At 43.9% G+C, this 19,608-nt stretch overlaps 1 protein-coding gene and 1 long non-coding RNA gene across 2 annotated transcripts in view; one reads left to right on the plus strand and one right to left on the minus strand.

Annotated features, from left to right (window-relative positions):
- Positions 1-1,158: 1,158 nt before the first annotated feature.
- Positions 1,159-15,120, minus strand: LOC110741314. The gene is made up of 2 exons (XR_002517343.2): positions 14,594-15,120; positions 1,159-5,112 (listed from the first exon to the last, which is right to left on the minus strand). It is a non-coding gene; the product is annotated as an uncharacterized LOC110741314 (long non-coding RNA).
- Positions 15,121-15,132: 12 nt separating this feature from the next.
- Positions 15,133-19,608, plus strand: part of LDLRAD3 (low density lipoprotein receptor class A domain containing 3) — a 287,712-nt gene continuing 283,236 nt past the window's right edge. Inside the window, exon 1 of the mRNA XM_003910029.3 lies at positions 15,133-15,287. Within this exon, the coding sequence (XP_003910078.1) occupies positions 15,242-15,287 (46 nt within the window). The 5' untranslated portion in view covers positions 15,133-15,241. The remainder of the gene's footprint in view (positions 15,288-19,608) is intronic.

Raw genomic sequence — 19,608 nt, forward strand, 5'->3', positions numbered from 1 at the left:
AATACACACATTTTTCCCAGCTGAGGCTCCAGATATCATGGAATTAGATAAGACATCCCACTTTGTCCTGTTGGAACTCCTGGCCCACAGAATGCATGAGCCTATTACAATGGTTGCTGTTTTGAGGATGGTTATTTATGAAACTACAGATAACCTACACACACACAATAGATTTGCACACACCACAGGCTATAACTTTCATTCATTCAACAAATATTTACTGAACACATATTAAGAGCCAGACACTATTCTGAGTATGTATCAGTGAACAAAACAGATAAAGACCTGTCCTCCTACTGCTTATATTGTATAGGGATAAAAATTGATGTTTTTAAAAATAATCATTTTAAGTATATTTTTCTAGTTACAAAAGTAACACTTGCTTATTCAATGCATTTGAGAAATACAAAAAAGTACTTTGAAAACACACAAAAAATAATCATTATGCAGAAATAATGCATTCCTAATATTATTTTATCTGACAATCACACACACATAGATGAACAAACACACTCTTTAAACTGGAGTCAAACTTTATATTCACTTTATATACTGTTTTTATTTCACTTAGTTATTGCAGACCTTTTCTCATATCATTGAAATATGATTTTTCCTGGTTGCATATTGTTCCAGCCTGTAGCAATACCAATTATTTAACCATCCTGCAACTATTTTACATTTCAGTTGATTCCAATTTTTCACTGTGATAAGCAATGTCTTGAAGAACAACTTTGTATGTGAATCTTCGGCTGCATCTCTGATTAGTTCCTTAGAATATAATCAGAGAAGTGGGATTACTGGTTCAAAGGATATGCAAATATTCAGGCTCTTGATAAATATTGTCAGATTACTTTCCAGAATGTTAGCGCCAATTTACATTCTCACCTGTATTTTATAAGATGCCTCTCTGGCATTCTTGCCAATATTCAGTATTAGAGTGTTCGTAATCTTTGCCAATTTGTTGCATTAAAGAAAGGTATTTCATTTTAAGACTGGTTGACTGCCTAGGTCGCTCAATAATTATTGGGATTTGCCTAAATCTGAGTATTTAAAACCTAGCTCTGGCACCTTCTAACAAAATACATAACCTCTCTAAGCCTCAGGTTTCCTTTTCTACCAAATGGTAACATTTATCCTGACTTCTTAGGTTATTGTGTGGATTAAATATGTTCCAGTTTATAAAGTGTTTAACACCGAGCCTGTCAAATGGTAGCTATTATCACAGGTGTGACACTTTAGAAATTATCAACACATGAATAATTCCAGCCTTTGCTCTTTCCTGTGTGTGTTAAAGAAGATCCTGATTTTGCTTCATCTTATTGTTCTTCCTTCTCTCTCCTTTGAAGGAGAAGCTTGCCATGCTTTGGGGCTTTGTGAATTAGAATTAGGAGGAATGAGAAGAAGGACAGGGAGACACACTGACCATTGACAGACCACCCAAAACCCAGTGGCTAACAACAAACGTTATTCTGCTGCACATGGGTCTGCTGTTGGCTACAGTTAGACTGACTGTGGCTGGGCTGGGCTCAGCTGGGTTGTTCTGCATCAGGCTACAGGCTGACTGGACTGGATCCAAGCTGTGAATGGGTTCATGTCTGCCCCATGTATGCATGGTTTGGAACACATATGAATAGAGCAGAAAATACCCAGGGCATATTCTCATGGTAGATTACCAGAGCATAAGAGGTCAAAACAAAACCCACAAGCAAATTTAAGATCTCTGGAGTGTTAGATCTGCTAATATTCCTTTGGCCAAAGCAAGTCACATGGCTTAGCCCAACATCAGTGGGCTGGAAAGTCTCCTCTTCCCACAGTGGGAGGGGGAGAGGAAGTGAATATTTACTGAACAAAAGATCACAACAAATGTTTCCAGAAATTTACAAGAAGAGGCTACATACAGTGCAGTGTAAGAAAACTGAGAAAAGTGATTATGAAATATGTTGGGTATGTGTAAGATTTTATAAATCAGGTTCCTCTTAATTTCTGGAAGACTTCAGTTAAGAATTTCATGTAAGTTATATTTTGCCCGTTTAGACTGGAATTTATTAGAGACAACTTCCCCTCAGGACTGATCTTATGGTGTAATGGCTTCGATAGGGTTACATAATGGAAACCATATTATCTTTTCGATTGCCACAACCCTACACAGTTCTTCCTCTTTGGGTATTTTAGATCTTTCAAACATATCCTAATGGTTCTCTTTTTTTTTCTTCCCAGAGGAGAACAAGTATGGGTGTCAGCTTCCTGATTGTGATTTACCAACTAGAGGCACAGTCTCTGCAGGAAATATGTCAGCTGTCTCATTGCTATCTTATTTAAAGTAGGACAGACACCAAGCTTGAGAAAACTTGGACAGGAGGACTCAGTGGTAGAAAATGCAAGCAACCAAGTCAGTCTCAGTCATGACTCACAAGCTCCAAATTCACTTATGGAATCATCCGGTGAAATCAAATTGATAGTGAGAACAGGGCGCAGCAATAATCAGAAGGAGCCCAAAGAGCTCTAATGTCATTTTCGCAGCCTTTATTCTTGGTGTCTCCCTGAAGACCATTTACTTGAAACCTAGACAGGAGACTAAAGTCTGTGATCTCTGGGTTTGCTTAGCTCTGTAGACAGCTGGTACATCACATACAAAATATTACCCCACGCTCTCATAGTGTGATGAGTTGTTAATAAATCCATTCCAAATTCTTGGTTCTCATTCCTCTGAAAGTAGATAGACTGGCTGAATATGGATGTATCAGCTCTGCTTATCACTCTAAATGTCATCTGTCTTTAACTTTATCCAAAACAGTTTTATTTTGCTTCAGAGAAAGCAGTGTTCTCAACTTGTTGAAAATCCAAGCCAAGAATCATCATAGAATGAAGAATTATGCTAAATATTTGGTCCTCAGCCTTCCTGGAGCTGTGGCACGAAGCATCCGTGGCCTCAATATGTGTTGGGTTTTCCTTGGAATAATGAATAACACGTGTGCTTTTAAAAAAATGCATGTACATTTGACAGTTTTGGGATAGGGAACTGTCCATAATTCTGTCTCCTCAAGTCATTACAAGACATTTTCCTATCTTTCCATATTTCCACAGAGACAGTGTGAGTGTATAAAAAATTTCCTAATATTGTTTCTGTCTTGCTCTCACCCCATCCCCAAATAGTTGCTTTTTTTGGTTTGCTCTCTTTCTGAAGTCCCAGTATAGGTGGTATTTTAACACGGTTTAAAGCCTAGAATTTTCAGCCATTTCTTAACTCTGCAACTTTTAATAAGGTACAGATTCTTCTTCTGAAAATGAGAAAAATAATAGGTGCTGCCTTGGCCTCCCAAAGTGCTGGGATCACAGTTCTAATGATGGACAACAGAGTAGGGTTGAAGTAGGAGGTGGGACTCAATGCCAGAGGCGGAGCTCGGACACCAGACCATACTGGGAATTAGCTAAAACAGGGCCGGGGTGGGAGCAGCTTTCCAATCAGACACACCCACCAGTGTGCCATGTCAGTTTACCATTACCATGGAAACACCCAGGAGTTATTGCCCCTTTCTGTGGTAATGACCTGATGACCCAAAAGCTACTACTCCTTCCCTAGAAATTTCTGCATAAATTGCCCCTTAATCTGCATGTTATTATGTGGGTGAGTATAAATGTGACTGCAAAACTGCTCTGAGTTGCTACTCTTTGCCTACAGGGCAGCCCTGTTCTGCAGGAGCAGTCACGGAGCAGTACCACCACCAGCGCTGTAACACTGCTGCCTCAATAAAGCTCTTCTCCTACCCCTGGCTTGCCCTTGAATTCTTTCCTGGGCAAAACCAAGAACCCTCGAGGGCTAAGCCCCACTCTGGGGCTTGCCTGCCCTGCATCAGGGTGACTCTAGTTAACGATATATTTCAAGATAGCTAGAAGAGAGGACTTGAACTGTTCCCAGCACATAGAAATGATAGATACTCAAGGTGATACATATGCCAATAACCCTGACTTCATCATTATACATTCCATGCATGTAACAAAATATCACATGTACCCCATACATATGTAAAATATTATGTATCAGTGTAAAAAAGTAGCATGCATGCTCCTCCCACCAAAGACTTGAGCAAATGAATAAATGAATGAATGGTAGTTATTTGCTATTTTCTAGTAGTTGTGATCAGAAATGATATTCAAAAGAGAGGGCATCAACTAGTTGCATGAAGCTTTAATCCTAAATGGTCACTGCATCAGGGAGCTCCAGGGGTAGCTGGGGTGATATGGGAGGCACCCATGGGTATCAGCCCCCAACTGGTCCAGAGGTGTTTTATTATTCAACAGTTGACTGTCTGTATTGGCGTTCTCTGTCTGAATGTAAGCCCTGCTTGTCAACACTGGAAATAGGTCTTCCACACTCTTTCCCAATCCCTTTTTGACCCCAAACACCAGCATTGGCAGGATGACTGAGTGGGATGAAGGTTCTAGTCAGTGACCATAGAACTTTTTGCCTCCTCAGTGCAAAGCCAACTGGCCCGTATCAGTATTGACTTCAACTTTGTCTACTTTGGCCCTGCACTGTGAGATCTGAGCCACTGGCTTATGCAGCCAGCTTCCAGTATTACCACTGCCTGATCTTCTTCTACCTTGGAAATTTTCATTTTAACTACTCCGTATTTTTGCTATGATCAGGCTTATGATGATAAGGCAGTGGGTTGGCACACTTCTTCAGATGGACTAGCTAGGGCACACGTCCTCCTTCCAATCCTCTCTTAAATTGAATCACTCCTCTGGCTTGGCCAGGATACCAGCTTTGCCAAAGTGACTTTATTATGTGTATCCTGGTACACATTCCCTTTTGTGTATGTAGCTCTGTTTCCTGGCATCATTATTTTTGGTAGGATTGGGGTTGATTTCTGGCTACGTGTTATTTTTCCAGCTAAAATATTTTGTTCCCGCACTTCGACATTCCATGAAGCTTTGTGAAAACACTCGTCCTGCTTCGGAAGGTTGTTTGTAGAGGGTTATATTGCCCTAAACTTTTCCTTCCAGGCCATGGTGCGATCCACAGGACTGAGACGAGCTGCAGCTCTGCTGCTCATTCACTGCAGGACTTGGGGCTTAAAACTTGATTTTTGTGAGCCTTTGTTATCACAACTGTAAAGTGGAGATAAGGAGAGAACAAAAGAGATAATGTGAATCGAAGTACAAAGCAATAGAACATAGTCATTCATTCTACCGCACATCAGCCATAGTTCCCGACCATAGGGAGCTATGGATTGATGGGGGAAATAACACATTAATAGTCAATTAAGATACAGACTCAGACGTCCTACAAACAGGGATAAATGCAAGATGTTATAAAAGCACACGGGAACAGGGCTGAACTCAGTCTTGAGGGGTTAGAAAAAGCATAGAAAGAGTAGGAATTATTAATAGTAATGATAGTTAAAATTAGTGGGGTGCTTACAATTCATAATTGCAAAAATATGGAACCAGCCCAAATGCTCATCAATTGACGAGTGGATAAAAAATTGTGGTATATGTATACCATGGAATACTGCTCAGCCATAAAAAGGAAAGAAATAATGGCATTCGCAGCAACCTGGATGGAATTGAGACATTATTCTAAGTGAGGTAGCTCAGCAATGAAAAACCAAACATTGAGTGTTCTCACTTATAAGTGGGAGCTAAACTATGACCATGCAAAGGCATAAGAATGATAGAAAGGACTTTGGGGACTCAGGGGAAAGGGTGGGAGGGGGATGAGAGATGAAAGACTACAAACTGGGAACAGTGTATACTGCTCAGGTGATGGGTGCATGAACATCTCAGAAATTACCACTAAATAACATTCATGTAACCAAAGACCACCTGTTTCCCCAAAACCTATGGAAATAAAAAATAAATGAATAAAAAACTAGTGGGATGCTTCCTGTGTGTCAAGTAGTATGCCGAGCATGATCTCATTTAGCTCTCACAAAGTGTGCCCATCTCATAGAGGTTTTAATTCTCATTTTATAATCAAAGAAACTGGTCCAAAAAGCTTCAGTAAGTTGCCCAAGGACATACAATTAGGTGGCATGGTCAGATGTTAATTTAAGTTGAATTCCAGAACCCTTGCTTTTAACCACTAGGCAAATCTGTTCATGCCATGCCCCTGCTTAAAACTGACCATTTGTGGCCAGGCGTGGTGGCTCACGCCTGTAATCCCAACACTTTGGGAGGCCAAGGCGGGTGGATCACCAGAGGTCAGGAGTTCGAGACCAGTCTGGCCAACATGGTGAAATCACATCTCTACTAAAAATACAAAAATTAGCTGGGCGTGGTGGCACACACCTGTAATCCCAGTTACTCAGGAGGTTGGGGGATAAGAATCACTTGAACCCAGGAGGCAGAGGTTGCAGTGAGCTGAGATCGCAAGCCATTGCACTCCAGCCTGGACGACAAGAGCAAAAAACTCCGTTTCAAAAAAAAAAAAAAAGACAACAGAAAAAAACCCTGAGCATTTGTGACTTTCCATTGCTCATAGGATAATGACTAAACTCCTTTACATCCCTAAAAGTTTCCTGCCCAACCCCTGGTCTTACTCCTCATCCTTTTCTCTGCCGCCCGCCCATGGTCATCAGCCTCAGCAGCAGATCATAAACGATATACTCAGCTAAGGAGTCTGAGCTTGTCCTATCACCAACAGGGAGCCATGGAGCTTTTAAGCAGATTGAACAGGAGCAAGACAAGACCTGAAAACGCCAGTGAGGAGGCGGTTGAAGCAACCCAGGCACAGGTACATGGGGGTGTGAACTAAGGGACAGAAAGAGGGAGGGAGAGGGAGAGGGGTGAATTGGATTTAAGACACATTAGCTTATGGAATCTACAAATCTTGGTGACTGATGACGCAGGGGAGTCCAGCAGAGCGAGGACTCTAGGCTTATAACCACATTTCTAGATGTGGTTAGATGACAAGGTCTTAGATGACAAGGTAGAGGGCACTAGCTATTTTTAAGGAGCTGCTATCAATGCCTAACAAAAGCAAACAACACCCACAATCTGCGTTTTTATTACATGTATGTTGCAAGGCCCTGAAAGCTGTACGATAATTTCCCTTCCCTGTCCCTTTTGTTCACTCCCTTCCACACTGAGTGTGGGAATTCACTGAAAGCTCAGCGAAACCCATCACCTCTGCCACACCCCCGCCCCCTGCCCAAGTTGAACTACAAACCCACACATCAGTCCCAGGTTAGCAATCTAACAGTGCCTGAAATTAAGCATTTAAACATTAAAATCAATCAAGCCCAAAGAACCTAACTTGAAGAGGTGTTTAAAAGAAGTAGGCTGAGGTACACCGAGAAAAACAACTTAAATTATTAAAGTGGAGTTTTCACCATACAGGAAAAATGTTCCAATAATGTCAGATTAAAAATGTAAATCTATTTACCTTCCAGACGGTTTTTATGAGAGCTCTTATTAAAATCAGCTGCCTATCTGTTTGTCTGTGAAACAAGAGTTTGTTACTTAGGGAAGGTAGTCAGACCCAGGCAAGCTGGAATCATTTTCTCACATTTGTCACTGACTGAATAGCTCCTGTGACTTCTGGTTTGTCAGTTAATTACTCTATAAACTTTCCCACTGAAAACGGAGGTCTTATTTTGTTTTCTTTCTTTCTTTCTTTCTTTTTTTTTTGTTTGTTTTTTGAGATGGAGTCTCACTCTGTTGCCCAGGTAGGAATGCAGTGGTGTGATCTCGGCTCACTGCAACCTCTGCCTCCCGGGTTCAAGTGATTCTCATGCCTCAGCCATCCAAATGGCTGGGATTACAGGTGTGCGCCACCATGCCCAGCTAATTTTTGTATTTTTAGTAGAGATGGGGGTTTCATCATGTTGGCCAGGCTGGTCTCGAATGCCTGACCTCAAGTGATTCACCTGTCTTGGCCTCCCAAAGTGCTGGGATTACAGGGATGAGCCACTGCACCCAGCCTCAGTGTTGTGTTTTTTCTGAATCCAAGTGACAAATGTTCATGTTGTCTAAAGCGGATTTTTTCCAATTTATCTCCTTCCTCTTGACCCTGTAGTGCATTTGTAATTCCGAAATTATGACATTAATATCACTTCCATATCAACGAACTTTGTGTCTAGGTTATATGGTTAAGAGAGCTTTGAGGCAGAATTAGTCAGATGGAGAAATCATGAGGAAAAAAAAGGCCTTCATAAGTCAGTGATGGACAAGACAACTTATTTTCAACTATGATGCAAGAAACTCCAAAGGGTCATGTTTTCATTCATGAAATAAAATATTATCTATATCAGTTCTGTTTAATAGAAATATGTTGTGAGCCCCTATGGAAGCCACAAATGAAATTTAAAATTGTCTAGGAGCCACATAATAAAAGCACAAAGAATTCTGTAGTAATTTTAATATTGTTTTAGTTAATTCTATATATTCCAATACATATTTCAATGATCAATGTAAATCCTACTGAGATCTTTTACATTCTTTTTTGTATTAAGTGTTTGAAATTCAGTTTGCATTCTATAGTTAAAAGCATATCACAGTTGAGGATAGCCACATCTCAAATGCTCAACGTCAGGAGTAGCTCATGACTACAGTACTGCATTCTGCAGATCTATGCAGTTCAATGACAGCTTTCCCCATCAAATTGATAGACCAAGAATAGGTTTATACATTTAATAAATCTACCTTTTATTCCAAATGAGAAAGAAAATGAAATGTGACTATGGGAAAACCTGGCCAAAATTTCTCTTGCTACCCCGCAGGTTAAATTTATTTTTCCTATCATTGTTCCTTGGTTTCAGGTCTAGTCACGTATGAGAAATCATCCTTTTAAGGGGGTCGACAAATTCATTCAAGGGACAATAAAACTAAGGCATTAAAATAAATAACCAACTGCACATTTTAAAAAATGAGGGGTAAAAATGTCAGTTTCAGATGGTGCAAAATTTTCATTAATATATGTCAGCAGCTCTCTTTTCTGCAAGCTTGTGACTATATTAAACATGAATTACAAGAACTCTGTTGGTTCCCAGCAGTATTTTTCTGTAGATTAGTATGACAACTTAAAAATATATAGATACATTTGGCAGCTCTGGGATGACTTTAATTTCTAGCTGAAAGAACTCTCACGCTCAGCATGTTTTGGGGGTGGGTGGAGGCTACACCAATTAGATGCATCCTGAAAACTTTTCTAGTTTTCAGTTTTCTAGTTTGTAATTGTATTACAAAATAAATCAAGTTCTGTTTGATGTGCTGAACATCTTGAGCTTTCTAGCTCAAACCCAGTGAACACATTATCTTCGAAGCTGCAAATGCATTTTGTGTTTTATACATTGGGGATTATTTTGCTGTAGTAGGCAGCATGGTTTGGCATGGTATTGTGGGAACCTTTTAGAATCAATAGGATCTGCTTCAAATCTCAGTTATTCACTGGATTATTTGGGGGAAGTCTTTAATTCTCTGAGCCTCAGATTCCCCATCTGTGTAAAAGAGATAATAATGTCTATTTCAAATACTATTGTAAAAATTAAATGTGATCATAAATATACAATGCCAGAAGCAGGCACTTGATTAATGACAGTCCTCTGTTCCTGCCTTTCTCAGGGTAACTGGTAAGTGAGATTCAATGATGTTAAGTATTCACAGACCTGATGTTTGCTGTAAGGCTTTGTATTAGTTGTCTTTTGCTAAGTAATAAATTAGCTCAAAACTTAGTGGTTTGAAACAACAAACATATATAATCTTGCAGTTTTTCTGGGTTGGGAATCTGGGCACAGCTTAGCTGGGTGCCTTTGCCTTAAGGTCTGTCATGAGGTTTTAGTAAAGCTGTCAGCCGGGGCTGTAATTTCATCTGAAGGCATGACTGGGGAAGATCTGCTTCCAAGCCCACTTCTGCGGTTGTTGGTAGGATTTAGTTCTTTGTGAACTCTTGGGTTGAGGACCTTAATTCCTCACTGGCTGTGGACTGAAGGCCTTTACAGTTCTTTGTCACATGAGCTTTTCCACAGGCAGTTCACAACATGGCAGCTAGCAAGAGAGAGAGAGACCAAGGATAGGAGCCAGAGTCTTCTTGCAACCTAATCTTGGAAGAGACCGTCCCCCTGCTTTTGCCATATTCTGTTTGCTAGAATTGAGTCACTAGGTCCAGCAACACTCAAGGGAAGGGAATTGCACAAGGGTGTGAATATCTGGAGATGGGGATCATTAGGGGCTATCTCAGAGGTTGCTGACAGCAGGCTTTTCTCCCCGTTTTTTCTTTTCCAAATCAATTTCAGGCAATATAGCAAGCTTTTTCTGCAGCTTTAGCCTTCATGTTTCCTGGCCTTACTCCTCCCTCACATGTAGGTTCTAAGTCTGTAATACAAATAAGAGCTGAAAACACAGGAGTTATACAATAAGGAACTCTGCTAAATGCTTCACATAGCCCTTATGACATCATACACCCTTATATTATATGCCCTTACATTATATACTCTTATGACACTACATGATGTGGTCATTTGTTAACTTAATACTCATCTACATCTCAATATACTGTGAGCTCCCTGAGGATAGGGAATTGGTTTTGTTCACTGCAGAAATCCAGAGCCTACAACAGTAATAACTGTTTGTCAAATAAATAAAGGAAGGAGAAAGAGTCCTTTTGCTTCACACAACAAACCTAGGAGGTGGGTACAGTTCTTATGCTCATTTCACAGGAAATTGAGACTCAGAGATACACTGAGTTTCTCAGCCTTACATAGCTAGGAAGTAGTGGAACCTAGGACCCCAGGTGTATCAAGCCCCCTCAAAGCCCATTCTCTTAGTTACCTCAGTCTGTGGCCTCCTGCTTTTATGTTGGGGGTAGAAAGTGTGTGTGTGTGTGTAAGTGTGTGTGTGTGTGAGAGTGTGTGTGTGTGTGAGTGTGTGTGAGAGAGTGTGTATGTGTGATGTATCTGGGAGGGACTTAGCGATCTTCTTACACCAGGCAGCTTCTCAGTAGGCAGTTTCCACCACCCACTATAATCTGGAGTAGAGTAAGCCTTCCTTGGCTGAATCCTCAAGTGAATTTCTATTTTCTTCACATATTGGAGAGAAGAATGAAAATCGGATGAAGGGAAGGGAGAGCAGAGAGCAAGAAATATGGAACCATAGAAACCATGAGTCACAGAAGTGACTGGGGGAGTTGAACGTCTCCTACTGTCTCTGCCTGATTTTTATGAAGTGAATCAAACTAAGGCAGACTTGGTGTCAGTAAACTTTTTATAGGTAAGGTTTGGTCCTTCTAGTGTCCCTGCTCCTTTTATCTTCTTGTCAGTTGCCACAAGTTCCTACTCTTATTCAAGTTTAAATATATTTTTTTGAAAGTTTGAAAGGTCTGCGTCTTAGGCGCTTTGTGAGAGAGGTAAGACACTGACAATTAAAAAAAAAACTATGATAACAAAACTAACATATATTGAGTGCTTACTATGTACTAGGCAAGATTCTAAGTGTTTCCCATGTACTAACTTATTTAAAAGATCCTATAGAACCATTAAGTCAACCCTATGGATGACCTTAAAGGTAGATATACTAGTTATCTATTACTGCATGTGAATTATCCTGAAAGTTAGTGGCTTAGAACAGGAATGAACATTTATTATTTCTGCCAGTTTCTGTGTATCAGGAATTTGGGAGTGTCTGGGGGTTCTATTCCAGCTCACTGAAAGGTCAATCATGTTAGCCAAGGGTACAGTCATTCAAAGACTTTACTGGGGCTGGAGGATCTGCTCCCAAGATGGTTCACTCCAAGGCTGGCAAGACAGCAGGAAGCTCAGTTTCTTCTCATGTAGACATATCCACAGGGGTGCTTGAGTGTCCTTACAACACGGTGGCTGGCTTCCCCCAAGCCAAGTGATCAAAAGAACAAAGGAGAAACTGCTATGTCCTTTTTGACTCAGTCTTGGAGTTACTGCTGTCACTTCCACAATAGCCATTGGTCACATATGGCAGCCCCATTCAGTGTGGAAGGACACTGCACAAAGGCATGGATGCTAGAAGGTTAGAAGCTTTGAGAGCCATCTCAGAAGCTGGCTTCCACAACAGTTGCCTTGTAGTATGTACCAGAACTACACAAAAGCTAATGCTTCTTGAGCAATTACTGTGTGCAAGGTACCATACCAGAGACTTTATATATATTATCCTTTTAAATCCTGGACAGCAACTCTAAGATCCAGGTGATACTATAATCCCCATTTTACAGATAAGGAAACTAAGACTCAGAGAGGCTAATAACTTGCACAAGGTCATAGAGCTAGTTTGTGGCAAGTGAAATGAGCATAGGAGCACATCTCAGACATACCACAAGTTCAGTTTGTGCTATTTTCACCTGTAATGTTGCAGGGGCCGCTGTGGGGAGTAAATGAGAAAATGTTTGCAAACTACAGAGCATTGTATGGAGGCCCACAGAGAGAAGACATTCTTTCTTCCCTCCTTCAGCAATGTGCAACCGTGTCAGAAGCACACATGCATGGTCAGAGTGTCTCTTGGTAAATAAGAGACATAAACCACTTTGTTTTTGATTTTTATTAAACCAATCTTAAAAAAGATTGATTGGATCCATAGGACGTAAACAATTAGCACTGAAATCTCTCACATTTCCTGGAAACTGAATTTTTTTTTTTTTTTTTTGAGACGGAGTCTGGCTTTGTTGCCCAGGCTGGAGTGCAGTGGCCCGATCTCGGCTCACTGCAAGCTCCGCCTCCCGGGTTCACGCCATTCTCCTGCCTCAGCCTCCAAGTAGCTGGGACTACAGGCGCGCACCACCACGCCCGGCTAATTTTTTGTATTTTTAGTAGAGACGGGGTTTCACCGTGTTAGCCAGGATGGTCTCGATCTCCTGACCTGGTGATCCGCCCGCCTCGGCCTCCCAAAGTGCTGGGATTACAGGCGTGAGCCACAGTGCCCGACCGGAAACTCAATGTTTTGTGCTTGGAATTCTAAAGAACTGGGAAAAAGGAGAGTAATAAAGTATAAAGAATGGTTTCATCTCCTGCCCAGCTTATATGGTGAGGAGGAGGTTGGCAGTGATTTAGTATAATTACAAAAACAACAGTTGGGCCGGGCACGGTGGCTTACACCTGCAATCCCAGCACTTTGGGAGGCTTAGGCGGGCAGATCACGAGGTCAGGAGATGGAGACCAGCCTGGCCAACATGGTGAAACCCCCGTTTCTATGAAAAATACACAAATTAGCTGGGCACGGCAGCAGGCACTTGTAGTCCCAGCTACTCGGGAGGCTGAGGCAGAAGAATCCCTTGAACTCGGGAGGCAGAAGTTGCAGTAAGCCGAAATGTGCCACTGCACTTCAGCCTGGGAAACAGAGTGAGACTCTGTCTCATAAATAAATTAATAAATAAAAACAACAGTTGACTTTAAATAAGGTTTTACATTAGTCCAAATGATTTCAAAGACATTAATGTATTTAAAAGTGTGTGTGCCTGTGTGCATGAGAGAGAGAGAGAGAGAGAGAGAGAGAGACAGAGTGAAACCTGCAAAGTAAGGAAGTCGATGTGCCCAAAGAAACCTAAGGAAACAAGAACTATAGCACTGGGTCAGTCGCTCTATATCCCTGATGTTTAGAGGCAAAAGAGCAGCTATAGGAGAAATTATTTGCTTATTCACCCCCTCAGATATTGTTATCAAAGGCAGGGGGCCTCTTCCCAACAAGCTTCCTGGAACAATGCACATACTCACATGCACAGGAAATTTTGCATAAAATTTTAAGGGCTTTAAAATTCCTTAAAGCCCATGGGACAACGTCCTTAATATTCATCAATCCCAAGATAAAAGCCCTGAATGCCAAATCATTTAGATAATTGATTTATATTTTCCATATGTACTACGAACTACGGAACTTGTTAAACTTTCTTCCCTTACATCACATTTTCTCATTACCTCGAACTATCGTTGGTATTTTTAAATTGTGACCTGATCTATTTGAGCCTTTATGTTTCCAGACTACGGGAGGCAATTAAAAAGTAAAGTAATTGAATCTTAACACCCTTCAGAGGGTCTCCAGGGCATCCCAAAATCTGATGCAGGCATCCCTTTTATAACTGCCCCTGTACCCATACCTTCCCCTTTCCTTCAGCCAGGTGCAGTTTGTGTAAAGTAAACTTAGCCCTTTCGAGGGGTGGATTTTAGGGATGCACTTCTATTGTTTTGACAAATGTATACAGTTGTGTAACTACCACTATAATCAAGATTAGAACAGTGGCACTGCCCCCAAAAGCTTTAATTTGTTGATCCATTTTATCAGTTGATGGACACTTGAGTTGCTTCCAGTTTCTGGCAATTATTTGTATTAGTCTTTTGCTTTTTTTGGGTGGGGGGGGGGGGTCGGACAGAGTGGAGCACAAAAGTGTCATCCCCTTCTTCCACTATCTAAGTCTTTTGGGACTTTTCACCAGTGCCCTCTAGAAGCAACTGCATTGGTGCAGCTATATTTTTTGCATTTGAGTATCTGCCTTTCATGACCTTTTTTTTTTTTTTTAATTTTTACCTTTTCCAAATTGGGTCCCAAACGTTCAACAGGTCAAGGTGGACACTATGCAGACAAAATAACTCGTGTGGTCCACCCTGTGTGCACGGAAGGTGTCAGCTGCTCTTACCTGTGGCTCCAGGATCATCACCTTGGAATCAGCCATGATGGTAAAAATGCAGAATCTCAGGCTCCACGCCAGATCTACTGAATCAAAGAGTCAGTATTTTCACAAGATCGTCAAGTGTGCCGGATGCATATTAAAGTTTGAGAAGCACTGGTATTCCACACTCGCTACTAAAAATATACTACAATTTTCTCATAAGATTTGGCCCTTTAAGTTTTTCTCTCTCGGTAGTAAACTCACTTTGTAGTTTGAGTAAAGAACTCAAGTTTTGGGCTGGGCGCTGCATCTCGCTGGGTGTGGAAGCAAAGGCAGAAATGAGAGGGACAAAAGGAGGCAGAGAACAGAGTCCAGGCTGTTAGAAGACCCCCGCGGCCAGACCCGGGAGGCGACGAGAGACCGAAAGGGTGAACCCTCCGCCCCTCTCGGCGGCCCCTCGGAGTCAGGACACCCAGGGTAGGATGCGGGCGGCCACGCGCAGCTCAGGCGCTTGCAAAACTTAGCGGAGCCGGGCCGGGGCCGGGGCTGGGCCCCGGGCGGGCTGGCGGGAGGAGGGACAGGCGGGAGGGCGGGGCCGGCGCGGCGAGGGGCGGGGTCAGCGCCGAGGCCGCGGGGGCAGCGACGGCGCCGGGCAGCGGGAGCGGCGGCCGCGCCATGTGGCTGCTGGGGCCGCTGTGCCTGCTGCTGAGCAGCGCTGCGGGTGAGTCGGGGGGCGGCCGGCGAACTTCCCGCGGGGCAAGGGGTGCGGGGCGCGGCGGCCGGGTGCCATTGCGTCCCCTCCCGGGCATGGGCCGCTCTCCGGGCGTGGGTGTGCGCGGAGGGCGGACCCCGGCGCCCGGCTGGCCGGGACCCTGCGCAGGGGCCGCCGCGGGGTGCGCGCCGTCCTATTGTGTGGGCGTGCGCGCCGGGTCGTGTTGTGTTGTGTGCGCGGGCGGGGCTCTGTGCGGTCCGGGTCTGGGGAGCCCGGCGGCTGCCCCGATTGGGCGTAGCTCGAGTGTGGCTGTGTGTGTGTTGTGTGTGTTGAGGAACGGAGGCGGGGAGAGGAGAGGAGAGAACTCTTCCCTGGTCTCGTCTTCCCAGACGCCCGGGCGCGCGCGGCTGCGTTAGCCTCCTCGGGGCCTCTTCCCGAGTCTCTGGCGTGCCCTCCGTGCCTCAGTTTCCCCACTTGCACCGCGGAGGGAGTAGGAAAGCTGCTTCCTTTCATTCCTCTCTGGGACTGTTTGGTTTGGGTAAAGTGAGGAAGCAGGGCCGGATCTGGGAATTCTTCATTTTTTCCTCTGATCCTGGGAACCGAAGCTTTATTTAAGACGTCTGACCACCCTGCTTGCCCGGCGATGGGCGCCCTGACCGGCGAGGGGCCCTGGGAGAGGACACGGGGCTTCATCCGGCGGCCCTTTGAACTTGGCATCACTACCGCGTGTGCATCCCGGGGGCCTGGACCGCAGCAAGCCTGCTTCCCTTCCAGACAGCGTGCTGTTCCCAGGAACTTTTCTGCTGATGTGGGCACGATCCGAATTCCAGCCTGGGAGCCCTTCCTCCTCTGCCCCTGCCCGCCGCCCACAGCTGTCAGCTGTCCCTCCTGGGCTGGACCCGCCCTTGGTCCTTTGACGTTTATTTCTGGGCATCTGATGCTCAGAATGTGGGTGACAGGGCCCAGTGAACTTTCTTCAGTAGAGTCTTGCCTGCCTGGCGTTTGTGCCATCCGCATATCTAATAGCTGCCCTGTTTTGCCAAGTGCTTCTAGCAGCTTGGCTGTGGAGGTGTCTTTGGTGGTGTGTGGGTTTGCTAAGTTGAGGCTCACTTCATTCTGAGCTGTCCCTTGGAGATATGAATGCGTTAAAGGGAACTATCCTCTCTTCCTTGATGTCCCTGGTCCTGGGCATCCTCACAGCCCACTGGGCAGCCTTTCCTGCTCTCAGACCCATGACATCATCTCCTCTCCTCTGATACCCCATTTAGATGCTTGTGGGTTTGCTGGGCTTCCAGGGAGGGGCTAGACCTCCTGGTGACTGCTGTGGATTTTTAACCAGGTCTGGGTGAGAGTGCCCTTAAATTAGTACACCTAGGGAGAGAGTTCTCACAGGACATTGGGCAGCCAGGAGCAGGTGTGAGTTGTTTGGAGGCTGTTAGAGCAGGTCGATTTCCAGGGCGTCTACAGACATGAAGACCTGTTTGGATTCACAAATTCAATTTGTGTAGCTGTGGTGTGTCCCCTCATAGCATCTGAGAAGGACAGTGTGGAAGCTGGCTCTTGTGTGTGCCCTGGGAGAGCCACTGTGGCCAAATGGAAACTGTTATTTATTGCATCTCCCAGTTGGTACTGGTTTGCTTTAGTTGAGTCTCCATCTCTGTAAAAATAGTTGTAAAGTTAATTTTGTCCCTCTCTGGTCAGCAGTGGCTATTTAATGTGTGTGTGTACATCTAAAATAGGGCTAAAATAAATAAAATGGTCATAGTGGGGAGTGGAGGGGTAGGGGGAGGAATAGTGTAACTGTCCCTAGTGCGTTTTCCATTATCTGAGGGCTTTGAATTACCTTTACAGTTGCTTCCTTAGAAACATCTAGGCAGGTTGGAGTGTGTGCATCTTTCATGTTACATTAAGCATCATCTTTTTAGCATAGATTTCACTTTGACCCAAGTGTTACCAGAAACAGGGCTGGTGATTTTTCCTAATGTCAACCAGATGCTCCTGGGCGTCCAGCCCATAAGAAAAGCCTGTTTGGTTCAGTTTGGGTTTCATAGCCAGACAGAGACCCTACCCCTCCATCCCATAGCCTGTGCTTCGATCCTCTTCTGGGAAGTTGATAAAACAAGAGAGATTGTAAAAGCCAAGACTTTGGATTTCTGTCTCCATCTGATAGTCTGTGACAAAGAATCCTGGGGTCAAGGTTGAACCCTAGTTAGAGCCTGGGTCTTTGTGGGGCTGGAAAGCCACTGACATTCCAAGAGCAGTTTGGAGGCCTTTTTTATTCAGGAACCTTCTTAGAAACCTTCTTGTGTATTTTTTTCTTCCTTTGTTTTTATTTGTGTTAAGGAAGTGAAGCATTGATTTTCACCGTGACTATTTTTTAATGTATCCTGCGAGAGAGACTCAGCCCGGGTCACGTCATCTGATTCCAGTTTTCCTGCATGTGGGTGCAGTCAGTGGGTGTAAGTGTGTAGGGCTTGAGATATTTCCAAAGGCGGCCATGCTGGGCGATGGTCCCATCTTCTCACCTCCTCCAGGACTGACCTTTGCCTAGACCTTCTGACATTGTTTATCAGTGAAAAGGCTTGATTTTCCCGTGTGTACTCCCAGGAGTGAGTATTGACCTTTTCTCCTGCAAAGATCTGCTTAGTGGTGCGAGGGGTGGATTTTGTTGTTTTTAACTAGCTGAGTGGCTGTGCACAGCTCAGCACAGCTCAGCTCAGGAAGATGAGGCCTAGAAGAGGCCTTGTACACCAGAGTACAAATAAACACACCTTGTTGCTTTTCATCTTCAAAGAGATGTGACTAAGGCTCCCTACTGGGGTGTGAGATGTTTTTTCCTGACAGCCAACTTAGGCCATTTACTCTGGGATAAGTGGGGGAGGGAGAGAGATTAGAGTAGGAGAGGGTGGGGTGGTAAATTCTGGGCCTTGAAGAATGGTTTAGACACCTTTCAGCCAGTCTGCAGGAGAAGTTGAAAGTGGACTTGTCACCTTTGTAAAGCAGTGTAGAGAATTTGGAGTTTAGGAACACTTATAATCAAGTAATTTCATATTAAAGAATTGGCCTTAAGCCGGGGTGGTGGCTCACGCCTGTAATCCCAGCACTTTGGGAGGCCAAGGCGAGTGGATCACTTGAGGTCAGGAGTTTGAGAGCAGCCTGGCCCACATGGTGAAACCCTCATCTCTACTAAAAATACAAAAATTAGCCAGGCGTGGTGACGTGCGCCTGTAATCCCAGCTACTCTGGAGGCTGAGGTGGGAGAATCACTTGAACTTGGGAAGTGGGGGTTGCAGTAAGCGAAGATCGCGCCACTGCACCCCATAACATGATTGCCTCAATTAAAAAAAAAAAGAAAAGAAAAAAGAATGGGCCTTTACAACCTTGCCTGTTTGCGTGGGCAAGGGGAAGAGAGGGAACCCACTATTAGTGAAACATCTCCTGTGTGTGAGATGCTTTGCTCATTACTTTTAAGCACATGATCCCATTGAAACTTGCCAAGGATATCATGTGGCAGGAAATCATTGTGTGGTTCAGCAGAGACTGATAATACCCAGGATACCACAATAAAGGCTGAAGCCTAGATTGTAACTTAAGCTTCTCCTTGCCCCCAACCTAGGCTGTTGCCGTTCTGTTTCCAGCCTCCCTGCACCATGCTTCCATGCCTTTCCTCCACATCACTCTTGTGAATTGACAGAATCAATGAGATTGTGTACATGAACGCTCCCCCTCCCCAAATCTGTTCACTTTGTGGTCACTGCCCAGGATTTATTCAGCAGAGACATCAGCTTTCTCTGCAGGACACTTTGGTGTTCATGGTAAATACATAAAATACATCTCAATCCTTATGTGAAGATGAACCTTTTTCGGAATAGCTCTGGTCCTTTTGCTGTGTGTGTGGGTGAGTGACAGACACGCTAGGCGGGGACATGATACCAGCCAGGGTTTGATTTCTTGACCCGAATTGTAATCACATGGGGCTTCGTTTTTATTCTTTGAGCTCTAAATTCATATTTCCACCCTTAAAATGTGTTTATTGTATTTTAGAATTAAAAAAGTAAGTACAGCATGGACATGCCTTGGAGTGATGGAACTGTTTTTAGCCGTGGGATTGCCCCAGGGACGGATCTATTTTTGGTTGTTGGGTTTTCTTGTTTGTTCTTTTTCTCCTCTTTCTGTCTTAGAAATACTTAGGAAATGCTTGGGCCGTTCTAACCATGCAGTTTTGCTGTTGTTGTTTTGCCAGTGCCTCTACTTGACAACCAGGGAGATTTTTAAGTTGTCTGCTCGTGTGTGTGTGTGTGTGTGTGTGTCTGTCTGTGTGTACGCATGT

This window comes from Papio anubis, chromosome 12 (genome assembly GCF_008728515.1).
Source record: "Papio anubis isolate 15944 chromosome 12, Panubis1.0, whole genome shotgun sequence".
Lineage (NCBI taxonomy): Eukaryota > Metazoa > Chordata > Mammalia > Primates > Cercopithecidae > Papio > Papio anubis.